The sequence below is a fragment of the Gossypium hirsutum genome, chromosome A07 (genome assembly GCF_007990345.1).
Source record: "Gossypium hirsutum isolate 1008001.06 chromosome A07, Gossypium_hirsutum_v2.1, whole genome shotgun sequence".
Lineage (NCBI taxonomy): Eukaryota > Viridiplantae > Streptophyta > Magnoliopsida > Malvales > Malvaceae > Gossypium > Gossypium hirsutum.
Genome location: NC_053430.1, coordinates 33,325,310 through 33,339,518, shown reverse-complemented (window position 1 = coordinate 33,339,518; position 14,209 = coordinate 33,325,310). Strand labels below are relative to the sequence as shown.

The following is a 14,209-nucleotide window of genomic DNA, read 5'->3' as shown; positions in this document are numbered from 1 at the left end:
TTGTTAGTTATATTAGTGGCCTGTGGTCCTTTTACTTCTTTTGGGTTTGTTTTCCTTTTATTTGGTTTATTTGTGGGGTTTTAGGGCCTGTTTGTTTGAGTTTTAGGCCCAGTGACAAGCAAACTTTTATTTTGTTTTCTTATTTTATAAATCCAGTCGAATTTTCTCAAAAAAAATAACAAAAACAAAAAAATTTCAAAATATGAAAAAAAAACAAAAACAAAAAATTTGAAAATTTGAAAAAAAATTGTTATAATTTGGTCCTATCCAAAATAGATAGTTACCTATCTATAACAATTTGTTACTTTATTTATTAATGTTTTTTTTTTTCAAAATCTAATATTTTAATATATCAAATGGTTTAGATTAAATTTTTTAAATATAAAAGCATTAATTAATTGTATAAAATTTCATCATTTAACAAATCTTAAGTAAACCTTAAATCCTAAACCATTTAATATATAACGTTTATCTATTATCTCTTAAATAGTTTAAACTATAATCATAATTTTAATATATTAAATTTAATATTATCTCTTTTACAATTATATAAGAAATTATTTAATATATAAATTAAAAAATACTAATTAATTAATCTAAACCCTAAATCCCTATCCCCTATCCTTTAAACCCTAAATCATAAAACATAAACCTTTAACCCCTAACACCTAAACCTTAAACCTCAACCCTTAAACTGTAATATCCTGAATTAGGGCTTAATCGGAATAGTGGTTTCGTGACCACAAATTCGAGATAGAAATAATTATTTTACAATGATTTTGATGTTTATGATATGATTGCATGATTGTGTGAAAATTTCGTGATGAAATTCTATGCCTAAAGTGCTTAAATTGAAAGTAGGGACTAAATCGAATAAGTTGCAAAACTTGCATTCTAGAAGTTTTTAGTATGAAATTGTTTTGGAATATTAATGAGGAGGTCTTTAATAGCAATTTGACCAATTTTAAGTTCATGGAAAAAATTAGGACATGGAAGGAATTTTTGGAAAGTTTAGTAGTAAGGGTATTTTGGTCATTTAGTTATTAAAATGAATTAAAAACAAAATTAAAAGCCAATTTTTGTCCATCTTCTTCATTAGGCCGAAATTTCAAGGGTTCTCCATAGCTAGGGTTTGTTTCAAGCTTCCAAGCTCCATAGTAAGTGATTCCAAGCCCCGTTTTTAATGTTCTTTACGTTTTTAGAATCCCGGAAGCTCGATTAAGCTTATGCTAGCAATAATTCAACCTAGGGTTTATATTTGGAAAAATACCCATAGGTGAAATTTGTGTATTTTGATGTTTTATGATAGAATATGGGGTTTTAAATTATGTTAGACAACTTGTGCTACTCGGTTTTTAGTGAAAACGAGTAAAAGGGCTTAATCGGCAAAAATACCTAATAGTCACAAGTATATGTTAGAGAGAGAATTTGATGTTGCCATAGAAGGGAAAAGTGATCAGCATGTTATAAAACATAAGAATAAGGAATAAAGTTTAATTCCCGAGCCTAGGGGCAAAAGTGTAATTATGTAAAAATTTAGGGGCAAAAGTGTAATTTTTAAAGTTCGTATTAAATGCTGTTTTGATAAATGTATGTATTAAATAAGATTAATTTGGCATTATAGATCAAGAGAAACGAGATTCAAGTCGCAATCGAGGAAAAGAAAAGATTATGGACTAAATTGCAAAATCTTTATATTTTGGTACCAAGGTAAGTTCATGTGTAAATAATGTAGCATAATTGTTATTTTTAAGTTATTGATGTTAATTATATGATACGCTGATTTTTAATCGTGAAATATTATGCTTTGTGGTTAATGTTGAGTAATATGCAAATTATGTTTACTACTTGATAAATATGAATTGCTACCGAGTATCGGTTCCGATATTCCATGGAAGACGGCAAATGTGAGATCGAGGGAAAAAGCCCGTTTGAACATTAGGAATAGATTAGGATACTAGTGACATGTCACTAGGATGGTTGAGCATCCGAACTCGTGGAGTTGAGTCCGAGTTCACTTATGGATGCGAATGTCCGAACTCGTTGAGTTGAGTCTGAGTTCGTGAGATGTAACTAGGCATCCGAACTCGTTGAGTTGAGTCCGAGTTCACTTATGGATGCGAACGCCCGAGCTCGTTGAGTTGAGTCCGAGTTCACTTAGGGGCGGGTTACATGATTTCTTGATTACATATGAGGCACTTATGTGCAAATTATCCGTGTATCCGAGTTGTATTCCGATGTGTTCAACGGATGAAATTTCTAGTGAAATGGAAGAACACTTAAGATGCAAGTGACGTTTTGGTAAGTGTTGTGAAATGGACACTTTGGACAGGTATGTTCTTAACCCTCGGGTTGAAAATAGATACAACAACGATAAGGTGGTAAGATGATGAATGATGTTTAGAAATGTGATTTATGTTTTGGTGATACCATGCTAAAGTTGTTTGGTATATTTGTATTGTTATATTACTTGTTATTTACACATGAACTTACTAAGCATTTATGCTTACTCCTTCCTCTTTATTTACTGTAGTTTTGAACAAGCCAGCTCGAGAATCGGGACGGGTCAAAGGTTCGATCACACTATCCAAAGGACTTTCATCTGGGTAAATGGCTTGTAAAACTTAAGTATGGCATGTATAGCAATATACTTATTTTGTGTAAATAATTTTATGATATGGCCATGTTTGGTTGAGAAAATGTTTGATATTGATAAGTCATGGTGATGGCTAATTTAGATCATGTTTGATATTATGGAAGTTTAATAGGTTATCTAGTTCATAAAAATTCATGGAAAGATGAAACTTGCCTTAAAACAGAATATTGCTGCAGCAATGATGTGAATTTGAAAAATCACTAAAAATAGTATAAATGGAACTAAATGATGAGTAAGTTATGAAATTGAATCTTAATGAGTCTATTTTCATATGGATTGAACAAAACAGGAATATAAATTATATTTTATGAGATATTTAAACTTTTGCGAAACAGGGTCAGAGTGATTTCTGGATCCCCTGTTCTGACTTTAAAAATTCATAATAAATTTTAATAAAATAATTAGAAGTTTTTATTTATATGTACAGATTCCTTATTGAGTGTAGTTTTAATAAAAACAAACCTTGTAGTCATTGAAATTCTGTATAGAGAGATATCTGATTCGTAATACACATATGTCAGAGCAGTCGAACCCTGAAACAGGGGAGACTTTAACTAATAAACTGTACTAATTGGCCCAACCAAAAATTCTAGAAAAAAATTAGTAAATATATATGAGTCTAGATTTAGGGAAAATTTACGGATCTTGATTTCAAGTTTCCTAACTCGAGATATGATTTTTCTTGTAACTGTGATGCGAGTAGCTAGAAAGCTGTGAATGTAGAAACAAATTATTTGAAGTTCTTAAATTGATAAATTATGTTCGGTAACCCCTCAAGCTCGACTCCGGTGATGGTCTCGGGCGTGGGGGCGTTACATAAACCATAAACCATAAACCATAAATCATAATCCCTAAACCCATAATCCATAAACCTTAAAATAGTAATTCATAAACCTTAAACCCTAAACAATATACCCTAAACCATAAACCTTAAACCTTAAACTAAAATGATAATTAATTCAATATTTTAAAATTAATATTATCTCTTTTACGATTATATAAGAAATTATTTAATATATAAATTAAAAAACAATAAGTCATATACCCAAAAAACTTTAAAATTATTTTAAATAATAGTATTTGAATTTTTTTCATTTTTAACAAATATTTTTCTATATTTTTACTTTCAAATTTCTTCTATGCGTTATTATTTTTTTGAAGAATTTAAATATTCAATTAAAAAAATTATATTTTAATTAATATAATTAAACCAATTAAATACTAAATAGACAAATAAAATGTTTTTTGGGGCGTTTTTTAAAAAGTGTCGCTAATGTCACTAAAGCACAACATAAAACAATGGCGTCTAATTGAATTTTTTGCACAGTTTTTCAAAAAGCGCCGCTAATGCTCGATCTATATCGGCGTTTTTTAAAAAGCGCCGCTAATGCCACTAAAGCTCAATGCTTAATTTTTCGTGGCGTTTTTCAAAAAGCACCGCTAATGGTTGACCTATAGCGGCGTTTTCAAAAAGCGCCGCTAATGCTCGACCTATAGCGACGTTTTTCAAAAAGCATCGTTAATGCTCAATCTGTAGCGGCGTTTTTCAAAAAGTGTCGCTAATGCCACTAAAGCTCGACAATGTTGTGCTTAATTTTTTTGTGGTATTTTTCAAAAAGCGTCGCTAGTGGTTGACTTATAGCGGCGTTTTTTAAAAAGCGCCGCTAATGCTCTATCTATAGCGGCATTTTTCAAAAAGCGCCACTAATGCTCGATCTAACGCCGCTAACACTCGATCTATAGTAGTGGCGTTTTTCAAAAAGCGCCGCTAATGCTCGATCTATAGCAGCGTTTTTTATCCAAACGCCGTTAAAAACGTCGCTAAAAACCTGTTTTGCTGTAGTGATAGTCAATCTCGTATTTATTACTCTCAAAGCAAACAGAGATTTTCTACTCAAAACATCTGCAACTACATTAGCTTTCCCCAAATGATAATCGATTACTAACTCATAGTTTTTTAGTAGCTCGAGCGATCTTTGTTGTCGCAAGTTCAGATCTTTCTGAGTCATAATATACTTTAAGCTTTTATGATCGGTAAAGATGTGGCATTTTTCACCGTACAAATGATGTCGCCAAATTTTCAATGCGAAAACAATAGCAACTAACTCCAAATCATGTGTTAGATAGTTCTTTTTATGCAACTTTAACTATCTAGAGGCATATGCTATAACTTTTCCTTCTTGTATCAATACACAACCCAAACCGTTCAATGATACGTCGTTGTAAATCACAAATTCTTTATCCGAATCAGGTTGAACCAACATTGGTGCCTCAGTTAACTATGCTTTCAACTGTTCGAAACTCTATTGACATTTCTTAGACCATTCAAATTGCACATCTTTTAGTAGCAATCTGGTCATAAGAGTAGCAATTATCAAGAATCGTTTTTCAAAACTTCGATAGTAGCCAACTAGTCCCATAAAACTTCTGACTTCGGATACATTTCTCAGTGGTTTCCAATCAACAACTGCTGAAATCTTGCTTGGATCAACTCGTATACCTTCAGCTGAAACAATGTGCCCCAAAAATCCGACTTCTCTAAGCCAAAACTCACATTTACTGAATTCAGCATATTGTTGCTAATCTCTCAAGGTTTGAAGCACAATTCTCAAATGTTTGGCATGGTTAGACTTAACATGTGAATAGATCGGAATGTCGTTAATGAACACAATAATGAATCTGTCTAAATATGGTCGAAAAATTTAATTCATCAAATCCATAAAAACGGTAGGAGCATTAGTTAGTCCAAAAGGCATAATAAGGAATTCATAATGTATGTACTTCTTTCTAACTGCAATTTTCGGCACGTCTGAGTCTTTAACTCTCAACTGATAATAACTCGATCTCAAATCAATCTTCAAAAACACTGTTGCTCTTTTCAACTGATCAAACAAATGATCTATTCTCGGTAAGGATACTTGTTTTTTTATCGTAACCTGGTTGAGCTGTCAATAGTAAATACACATTCTCATTAACCCGTCTTTCTTCTTTACAAACAATACTGGCGCACCCCAGGGTGAAAAACTAGGTCATGCAAAACCTCTATCCGTTAACTCTTGCAACTGCAATTTCAACTCTTTCAATTCTATCGGAGCCATTATGTACGGAGCTATAGATATTGGTGATGTTCCCGGTACCCGTTCAATAGCAAACTCAACCTCTCTGACCAGTGGCAACCTAGACAATTCTTCTGGAAATACATCCGAATATTCACAAACTACAAGCACCGATTCAATCTTCATTTCAGACACTTTGGTATCTAAAACATATGCTAGATACGCATCACAACCTTTTCTTACATATCTCTAAGTTGACATAGACGAAATCACAACAGGCAATCCACTAGGCTCGTCTGATTCAATTCGAAGGATTTCACTATTTTGACATTTCAATTCAATAATCTTTCGTCTACAATTCACAACGGCATCATGCAGAGTCAACCAATCTATTCCCAGAATCACATCGAACTCATCAAACGGTAAAAGCATCAAGTCAGCCGAAAAAAATAACCACAAGTTATTAAAGAACAGTTCTTGCAAACTTTATCAACTAGAACATACTTGCCTAAGGGGTTCGATACTTTAATCACAAACTCAGTAAATTCAACAGGCAATTTCCTACTAGACACTAAATTCTCACAAACATACGAATGTGTCGATCCAGCATCAATTAAAGTAATCACATTAGTGTCGTAAAGAGAGAATGTACCGGTAATAACATCAGGTGAAGACGTTTTTTCGAAAGCGCAAATAGCTTAAGCTTTAGCTAGTGCCCTAGCCTCATATCTCACCGTTGAATCCCTAGTCACACATTTTCCACTAGACACATTCCCCATATTTATCTGTGGTCTCCCTTTCGTAGTCATATTTCTCAGTCTTGCATTCTGAAATTTATCTTTCTCAGATAACTTTAGGCAATCTCGAATAAAATGATCTAGCGAGCCACATTTGAAATAAGCTTTATTACTCTTATTCCAGCACTCTCCAAAATGTCTTCTCCCATATTGTTGACAGTCGAGTTTGTTGTTTGTCACACTGCCAACGCTCGAGACGGAAGTAGCTTGAGCTTTAGAACTCACATGTTGATTTCCACGATCTCTATTCTGGTATCCCACTGATGTATTCAATCGAGTATACGAATCTCGGGATTTCTTTGATGAAGAATGATAAGGTTTATTCATCGGTCTTTTTCTCGAATCTCTAGCCTCTGAATCAGCTTTCCTCTTTTCTTGGCTAAAGTCTTCGACTTTGCAAGCTCGGTCAACTAACACAACAAATTCTTTCAAATCTAAAATTCAGACCAGAAGTTTAATATCCTCATTCATCCCGTTAACAAACCGTTTGCACATGATTTCTTCAGTAGAAACATACTCCCGACCATACTTGCTCAACCGTACAAATTTTCTTTCATACTCAATTACAGTCATGCGGCCCTATTCCAGTTCTAAAAACTCTTTATGCTTTTGATCTAAAAACCATTGACTTATGTATTTCTTCCGGAACTCAGTCTGAAAAAACTTTCCTAGGTGACTCACTCTCTCGGCACCACTGATATTAATGTATTCCACCACTGATACGCAGTATCCCTTAGAAGTGACACAGCACCTTTAACACATTCTGCCGGCGTACAAGACAAAAACTCGAATTGTATTCTCAAGCCAAAACTCGGCTCTCTCAGGATCATCATCAACTGTAGCTCTAAACTCTTCAGCCCGTACTTTCAAATTTTATTAACAAGTGGTCTACTCATACATAAAGGTTCCAAACCTTGAGGAGCTACAGGAACCGATTGGGGAGTAGGAGGGGGTGGAGGTTGTTGAGCAGCCGAATTTGTTCGGACATACTCAGTGAACCATTCGTTCATCATTTGGAAGAAGGCTTCTTTAGCCTCTCCTCCTTGGCTACCCGATACTAGTCTAGATCTAGATGACGCTGTCCCTTGAATGGGAGCTAGCACATTACTTTCAACCTCATCAGCTACAATTCGATTGGGATCCATTTACTAAATGAAAACACATTTTAAATGTCAGGAGTCATCACACTATCACAATTTATATATGGCATATATAGCTAGACTCACACGCACGCACTACGTTAGTCCTAAAATCGACTAAACCGTAGCTCTGATGCCAATAAATGTAACACATCTAGTTTTATTCTTGATGATTTAATATGTCAGATCCTGGTTTATGATTCTAAGTTTTGCATTAAAGTTTTATGATTCTAATAGTTCATTTATTAAGATAAATTTCATCGTTCAAACAATGTTTGAGATTTTTAATTCAACTATTTAAAGGTGAAATTAGATATTAGTTTTCCGTTAATGATTGTAATCACCAAACTTTACCTTTTTCGGATATCGTTGACGTTGGTTAGTATGAAGGAAACATATATTTCCCCTTGTGGAACCATCCCTGTTAAAAGCGCAGCTACAAGTTCAATATCTAAATGGCATTGCTGGATGTTCTACCCAGAACTATCAAATTCTAAGGAAGCAACTTATATTTAAGGCTCCCTTCAAGGCTGATGAAGAGCAGTGAATCCGATAATTTTAGAGTAACTATCTCAACACTGCCGCAAAACACAAAAAATCTCAAAGGCAAGATTTACGCTCGAACTTTAAAACCGAACAAAAAGCCTCTCCTTTAATCCAAGACCCTAAACCACCTGGACCTCGGGAATCGAATGGGCTTTGGAACGACCCACTAGTAATGTTGTTTTACATTTTTCTTTTACTCAGTTAATTTGTTAAATCTGTTATGACGTTAGCTGCATGTTGCTTTTATATGTCTGATTGGAAAATATCAGCAGAGTATGAATTTAACAGTTAAAAATTTCTCTCTTCAATTTTCTCCTCATCTGTTCTTTTGCAATTTTCTTCCTTTATTTCATTGCTTCATCTAGTTCATTACAAATTTGTTAGATTATTCCCACCATAATATTTAACATAAGTTCATTTTTATAAAATGTAGATTATTAATTGAGTTCATCACCATTATTTAAATCTATATCATTAAAATTATTATCAAGATCTCTTTTTTTTCAAATAATTTTTGAAATATAAATCATCCTAAATCCACTTATAAACGAAACTATGAAATATATAACATACTAGTATGATCCCACACTGTATTTTTAACTATATTAAGGTGATGTTAATACGAGAAATATTCTTTTAGAATAACAAATATTCTCTTAACCACATTTGAAAACATTTTGTATTTGCATAATTAACATCACGCATATAAATTTGAGTTAACAATGCAAATAGTTTCTAGCTTTAATCATAAAAACTTACATAAACTTAATTTAAAAAAAAAAATTATACAAGTTACAACTATTTTTTCATATGTAAATTAAATAAAAATAATATAAAATTTATAAAATATAACATTTATAAAAACTTTCCAATTAATTTCATAATATTTCTTATAAATTATATATTTTTAATAATTTTAGAAAAAGATTTACAAATAAGTTATGATGAACTATAACATTTTTTTTAAAAATTTATATATTATTTTTATAATATACAACATAGACCTATAGATAAATTATGTCCATAAACTTTATTATAAATAAAAATGTTATAAGACATTTTTAACATATAAATTATTTTTTATAATTTTATAAAATACATAATTTTTTTTAAAATTTATAATATAAATAAATACTTAGCTATAAGCATCCCTAACACTCTATATTCATAGAATCTAAATTTATATAAAAAAGATTTTTTTAAAATAAATTTTATTATAATTTCTTGCCTAATTACTCCAATGAGACTTAACAATTATCCAAATATGCCACCCTTTTTAAAATTACAAACAATTACACCCAAACTCAATTATTAAATAAACTTTCATAACTTTCAAAACATTACTTAAGGAGGGTTGCAAAGATATAAGCTAGGAAAAATATTTTTGTAACATATCAGCTATGACAGTTGTGAAGAGGATGAAGAGTGCATTTCCAGGATCCAGAATCTGAAGCCTTGTAATGGCAGTATTGGATTATACATTCTACTTTTAAAAAGAAATGAAGGCCTATTCTCATTTCATAATCGAATCTAGATTGCAATTAAGTGATGCAAATTTCATGTTTTTTTTAAATATCCAACACAAGTAAAAGAATGCTATCCGAATCAGTACTCCAAACTCTCAAAACAAAACTGAAGAGAAAATTTAACAAATCTAAAAACTCAATACTTGCTTTGAAGCACAACCGCAGGGCAACTCACTTCTTTTTCTCCCCACCTCCAGCTGACCTGCAAACACACAACAAATGCATCAGCATATAAAGCCTTGGTCCAAATACAAATATTGATGAAAATAGTTACATGTTTTTATCCTATCATCATTAGCCTAAGTTACCTCATCTTGCGGAGAACGCTAGACATCTCCTCACGCTTCTTCTTGGCCCGCTTGTGAGTGCCTAGCTTTCTCTTTGCCACCTTCAAAGCACGCTTATCTTTCCCAACTTTGAGAAGTTCAGTTATCCTCTTCTCATATGGAGCGAAACCAGCAACCTCCCGAATTAGGCTCCTCACAAAGTGGACTCTCTTGCTGGTTTTCTGGAGCAAAAATAAAAATAAAAACGCCATAAAACATATATCAATGATACAGAGTACGTCATTAAGACAAAGTGGAGATAGATTGATATAAAAAACAAGAACATGCAGATATACAACGGGTTCAAAAGAAAAAGAAGCCACACCTAAAGTAGCTTGAAAAGACTTCATTAAAGGTTTTAAAGGCGCATAGAATTGAGACTGCAACTTTATCAAAAGCTGTTATAATAGAAGCTTACCCCCTTTCTATTAGAAGGGCGGGAAGCCAATTCCTTCTTGGTAACAACATGTCCTTTGTTTAAGCCCACAGAAAGGCCAGTTTTAGGTTGACTTGGAGCCATCACCTGAGAGAATCATCACACATCACGACAAATCAGAAATGAAATCAGTCTAAGAAAGGCAAGTTAATTCTGTAATTCATGATAGAGATCCCAAACAAAGAGGTAGAGGAAAGTAAAGAACACATGCATTCCAAATTTACCAAACAATCAAGGAGAAGATTTATTTGTTTTTAAATGATGAAAAATGAAAGGGATGTTACAAAAATCAGCATATTCTGGTAAATCAGAATGCCAAAACCTAAAAAGAACACCCATAAGCATCAAGCAATACATCATAAATCAAAATTGTAGAAAATCACTCATGTCAAAGCTACCAGCACAAATAAAGACATCAGTTCCCTAGCTGTTTCATCAACAGTGATTAGTTAGAATATTTACAGGCTTAGTTATAAGAAAATAAGGATTAGGACCAAAAGAAAAGTACCCTGAGTAGTCCGGACCTAGCAATCTATAGGCTTTCAAGATATTTCAACATAGGCAAATGGTTGGGAATTTGGGATCCCATAGCACATTTCTCAATTTCAAGAGTTTTAACCCTCCAACAGGATCATTTTAAAACTGCATAAAACTTGAAAAGCTAAACAAAATATAAAACAAACCAAATTATCTACTCAGTTTGAGAAATGATAACATCATTTGGCACTCAATGTTAATCAGATATGACAGATTCCACTAAGTATATCAACTTGGATCCTAGGATAAATTAATGCAGACATTTCCAGTACAATGGCAGGAGGCTAAAAAGGATCAAACCAGATGGTTGAAATTCAGCACCATCTTAAAAGTATGTCTCAATCAAATTTCTCAGTTTCACAGACTAGTAACTGCGTAGTACTAGTAGGGACAAATACTTTCTCAAAAACAAACTCGAGTGAAGTTTCAACTTAGTTTCAGAGAAAAAAAAAAAGAAGACTTGGAATATGAGCTTCAGATTTTAATCTTGGAACCAGTGAAAATGTGTTAACCAAATCATTCAGGAAAACAATGCCTAAAATTTTCAAATCCCAGAACGTCTAATCACTTATTGTTCGTTTTATCGAAACCAAAAAAGGAACAGAGCCCCAACTTCATGCTATTTACATACGTTATAAATTTCAACATCAAACAAGATCAGGGAAAGAAGGAAATAACACATTTCCTACACAAACAAAATAAAACATAGGCAGCGGATGTAGCAGTTTCAGCGTATTTTCTCACCTACCGAACAGCCCTAACAGAAAATCACCTAAAAGAACTCGAAGCTGCAAAAAATAGAAAAACAGGCATTAGCTTCTGAAACTCGGTAAAGATCTTAAGTTTCAATTTAGGCTTAGAACAAAGAAGGGCGGCCAACCTTCCCGACCGTGCCAGGGGAAAATAGATAGGGTTCTGCATGATATGCTTATTTATAGGTGGTAAATCGGGTCGAGGCTTTTTTGGGTCCATTAACCCTATCGTTAAAAACTTAACTTAATTGGGTCCACGTTGAACCCAAAGTTAAAGAAGAAAGAGGTTTCCAATTATTAGGCTCATGACCTGAAGACCCAAAAGACCAATAAGCAGACCGGTCTAATTTTTTAGGCTCTCTGTTTCAAATTCTGCATTTTCTTTCTTATAATCCACGATTTTCATTAAAGTTACCAATAAAGTTACCATATAGAGAATATATGAAAACTTTGAGTTTTGGGTTAGTTTTTTTAATTTTAAAATATTTTTTTAAATTATGTTTAAAGTGACTCCTAATTTTTAAATTAAATTTTAAATAGGATTTTTTTTACCATTAATAATAATATTTAAAATAATAAAAAATTTTAAACATCATATATTCAATCATAATTAAAATTTAAAACTAAAATCTCTAACATATAATTGCATGCAACATTAAGGTATAACATCTTTTTTTTTTAAATAACTTATATAAATAATAAGTTGGTGCTTCGCATTGATAAAGAAAACTAATTAACATATAATATCATATACTCATTCTGCATCAAATATTGTACCTCTAAAGAACTCGAGTCTTCCTTTATGGAGTATAATGTGACTTAACATTGTCTGATGTAACTATGACTGCACAGATGAACACAGAGGCCGCTCGAGTGAGTCCATCGGTTTATCAATGCCGTTATGTTGTTCAAAACTGGATAGGATTCATAGGTGTCTGTTCACAGCTGGTTGGGTTGGGTTGAAGGTTTGGACTTTTGGGGTAGTTCATGATTCAATTCATTGGTTTTGCAGGAAGAAATTTGGATGCAATGCTAATTGTAAACACAAAAAGGTGTTTATGTAAAAGAACATTGAACATCACACAATCAGCAGTAGTGGAAAAGGGTTATTTGATAGCCCCACATGGTTTGACAGAGGATAGTGGATAGCCAGTTCCAGGACGCACAATTCTGGTGTGCAGAGGAAAGGAGTGTGCCCTCAAATTGGGAAGGAATCCCTTGCCTCATAAAAAATACATCACTCTCCTAATAATAATAAAACTCACAAGCCAGCAATGGCTATCAACTCTAGAGTTTTTCATCTTCTGAACTAAACTTTCTCAAATTACTTCAGTTTTCACAAATTAAAACATGAGAAAATAAAGTCTACCGTCTTTTCATACACAACTAGAGTTTCTCAGATTACTTTCAACTACCATTTTCACAAATTTTGAAATTATGGACTAAAACAAGCTAAAAGGAAGTGATTCTGACCCACTAATTCATTTCAAATATAAAAAGAAGCTTGAGATACCCGGAATTCCATTCAAACATCACTCAATGAACCACTCCTTACTATGAAACGCCTCAAGGGTTTTGTTGGAGAAGAAGTTGAGGAAGATGATCTGAAAGCTTCAACCTTATCCTTGCATTTGGTGTTGTCTCCTTTATTCTCTTCCAAACACTTCTCCATGGCCTCAGAATTGGCTTGCGACAATCTCTTCTTCTCTGTCACATTCACACCACCACTCGCCGCATTCACCTCTTTCTCTTTATCCATTGCCTCAATAAATTTCACAAACTCAACTAAAACCCACAAATAATTTCCATGAGAAATTAAACAAGGCAAAAGACGATAAAAGAAAAGAGATACTGGGTTTCATTGTTTCAATAGTTTGGTTAGGATAGAAAAAGCATGTTTTCGAGAGGAAACAAAAATCAAAAAGAGAGAAGATATAGTTAGCAAGATAAAAAAACATGGTTTCGTCTGATATTAACTAAAAAACTAATGAGAAATACATCTAAAGCAATAAGAACATAAGGGTAAAAATGAAAAAGTGGGAACTTTGAACTTACTCAGATAAAGCTAAATGATGGGAGTAGTGAAGTTTTGCAGATGAAGAGAGCGTTGGAGCAAAGCTTTGTTTTAAAGAGAGATGGAGCAAGAATTAGGACTTACAGAGAAAGGTGTTGGAATATTTTCTTGAAATAGTCGTTATATAAAACACACATAGATATTTCATATTTAGTCGGAGCAATACTCGTTATATTATCTTGGTTAAATTCTGCTGTTAGTCCTGTGCTTTGTAAAATTTATGAATTTGATTTTTATATTTTAATTTAGTATTTTTAGTCCTTGTACATTTAAAACTGAATTTAATTGTTACTTTTTAAATTAGCATTAAAGTTTTAAATTTTAAAAAATACAGAAACTAAAACTAATTAAATTAAAATATAAA

At 32.7% G+C, this 14,209-nt stretch overlaps 1 protein-coding gene across 3 annotated transcripts; it reads right to left on the bottom strand.

Moving 5' to 3' along the window:
* Positions 1-9,710: 9,710 nt before the first annotated feature.
* On the bottom strand, positions 9,711-12,569 carry LOC107952916 (60S ribosomal protein L36-2). 3 transcript variants are annotated; one of them, XM_041118001.1, is made up of 5 exons: positions 12,549-12,569; positions 11,764-11,807; positions 10,465-10,569; positions 10,029-10,228; positions 9,711-9,922 (listed from the first exon to the last, which is right to left on the bottom strand). In XM_041118001.1, the coding sequence occupies exons 3-5, from the start codon at positions 10,564-10,566 to the stop codon at positions 9,892-9,894; spliced, it is 333 nt and encodes a 110-aa protein (XP_040973935.1). In that variant the 5' UTR covers positions 10,567-10,569; positions 11,764-11,807; positions 12,549-12,569; the 3' UTR covers positions 9,711-9,891. The 3 variants fall into 3 exon arrangements, with proteins under 3 accessions (XP_040973935.1, XP_016743609.1, XP_016743608.1); XM_016888120.2 differs by lacking the exon at positions 12,549-12,569 and adding an exon at positions 11,900-11,984 and having other exon boundaries at positions 11,768-11,807; XM_016888119.2 differs by lacking the exon at positions 12,549-12,569 and adding an exon at positions 11,900-11,967.
* Positions 12,570-14,209: the final 1,640 nt, after the last annotated feature.

Coding starts and splice junctions, on each gene's coding strand:
- LOC107952916 (XM_041118001.1), bottom strand. CDS start 10,566: ATGGCTCCAAGTCAACCTAAAACTGGCCTTTCTGTGGGCTTAAACAAA. Junction 10,229..10,464: donor GCCCTTCTAATAGAAAGGGG/GTAAGCTTCTAT, acceptor TTTTTGCTCCAG/AAAACCAGCAAGAGAGTCCA. Junction 9,923..10,028: donor AGCGTTCTCCGCAAGATGAG/GTAACTTAGGCT, acceptor GTGTGTTTGCAG/GTCAGCTGGAGGTGGGGAGA.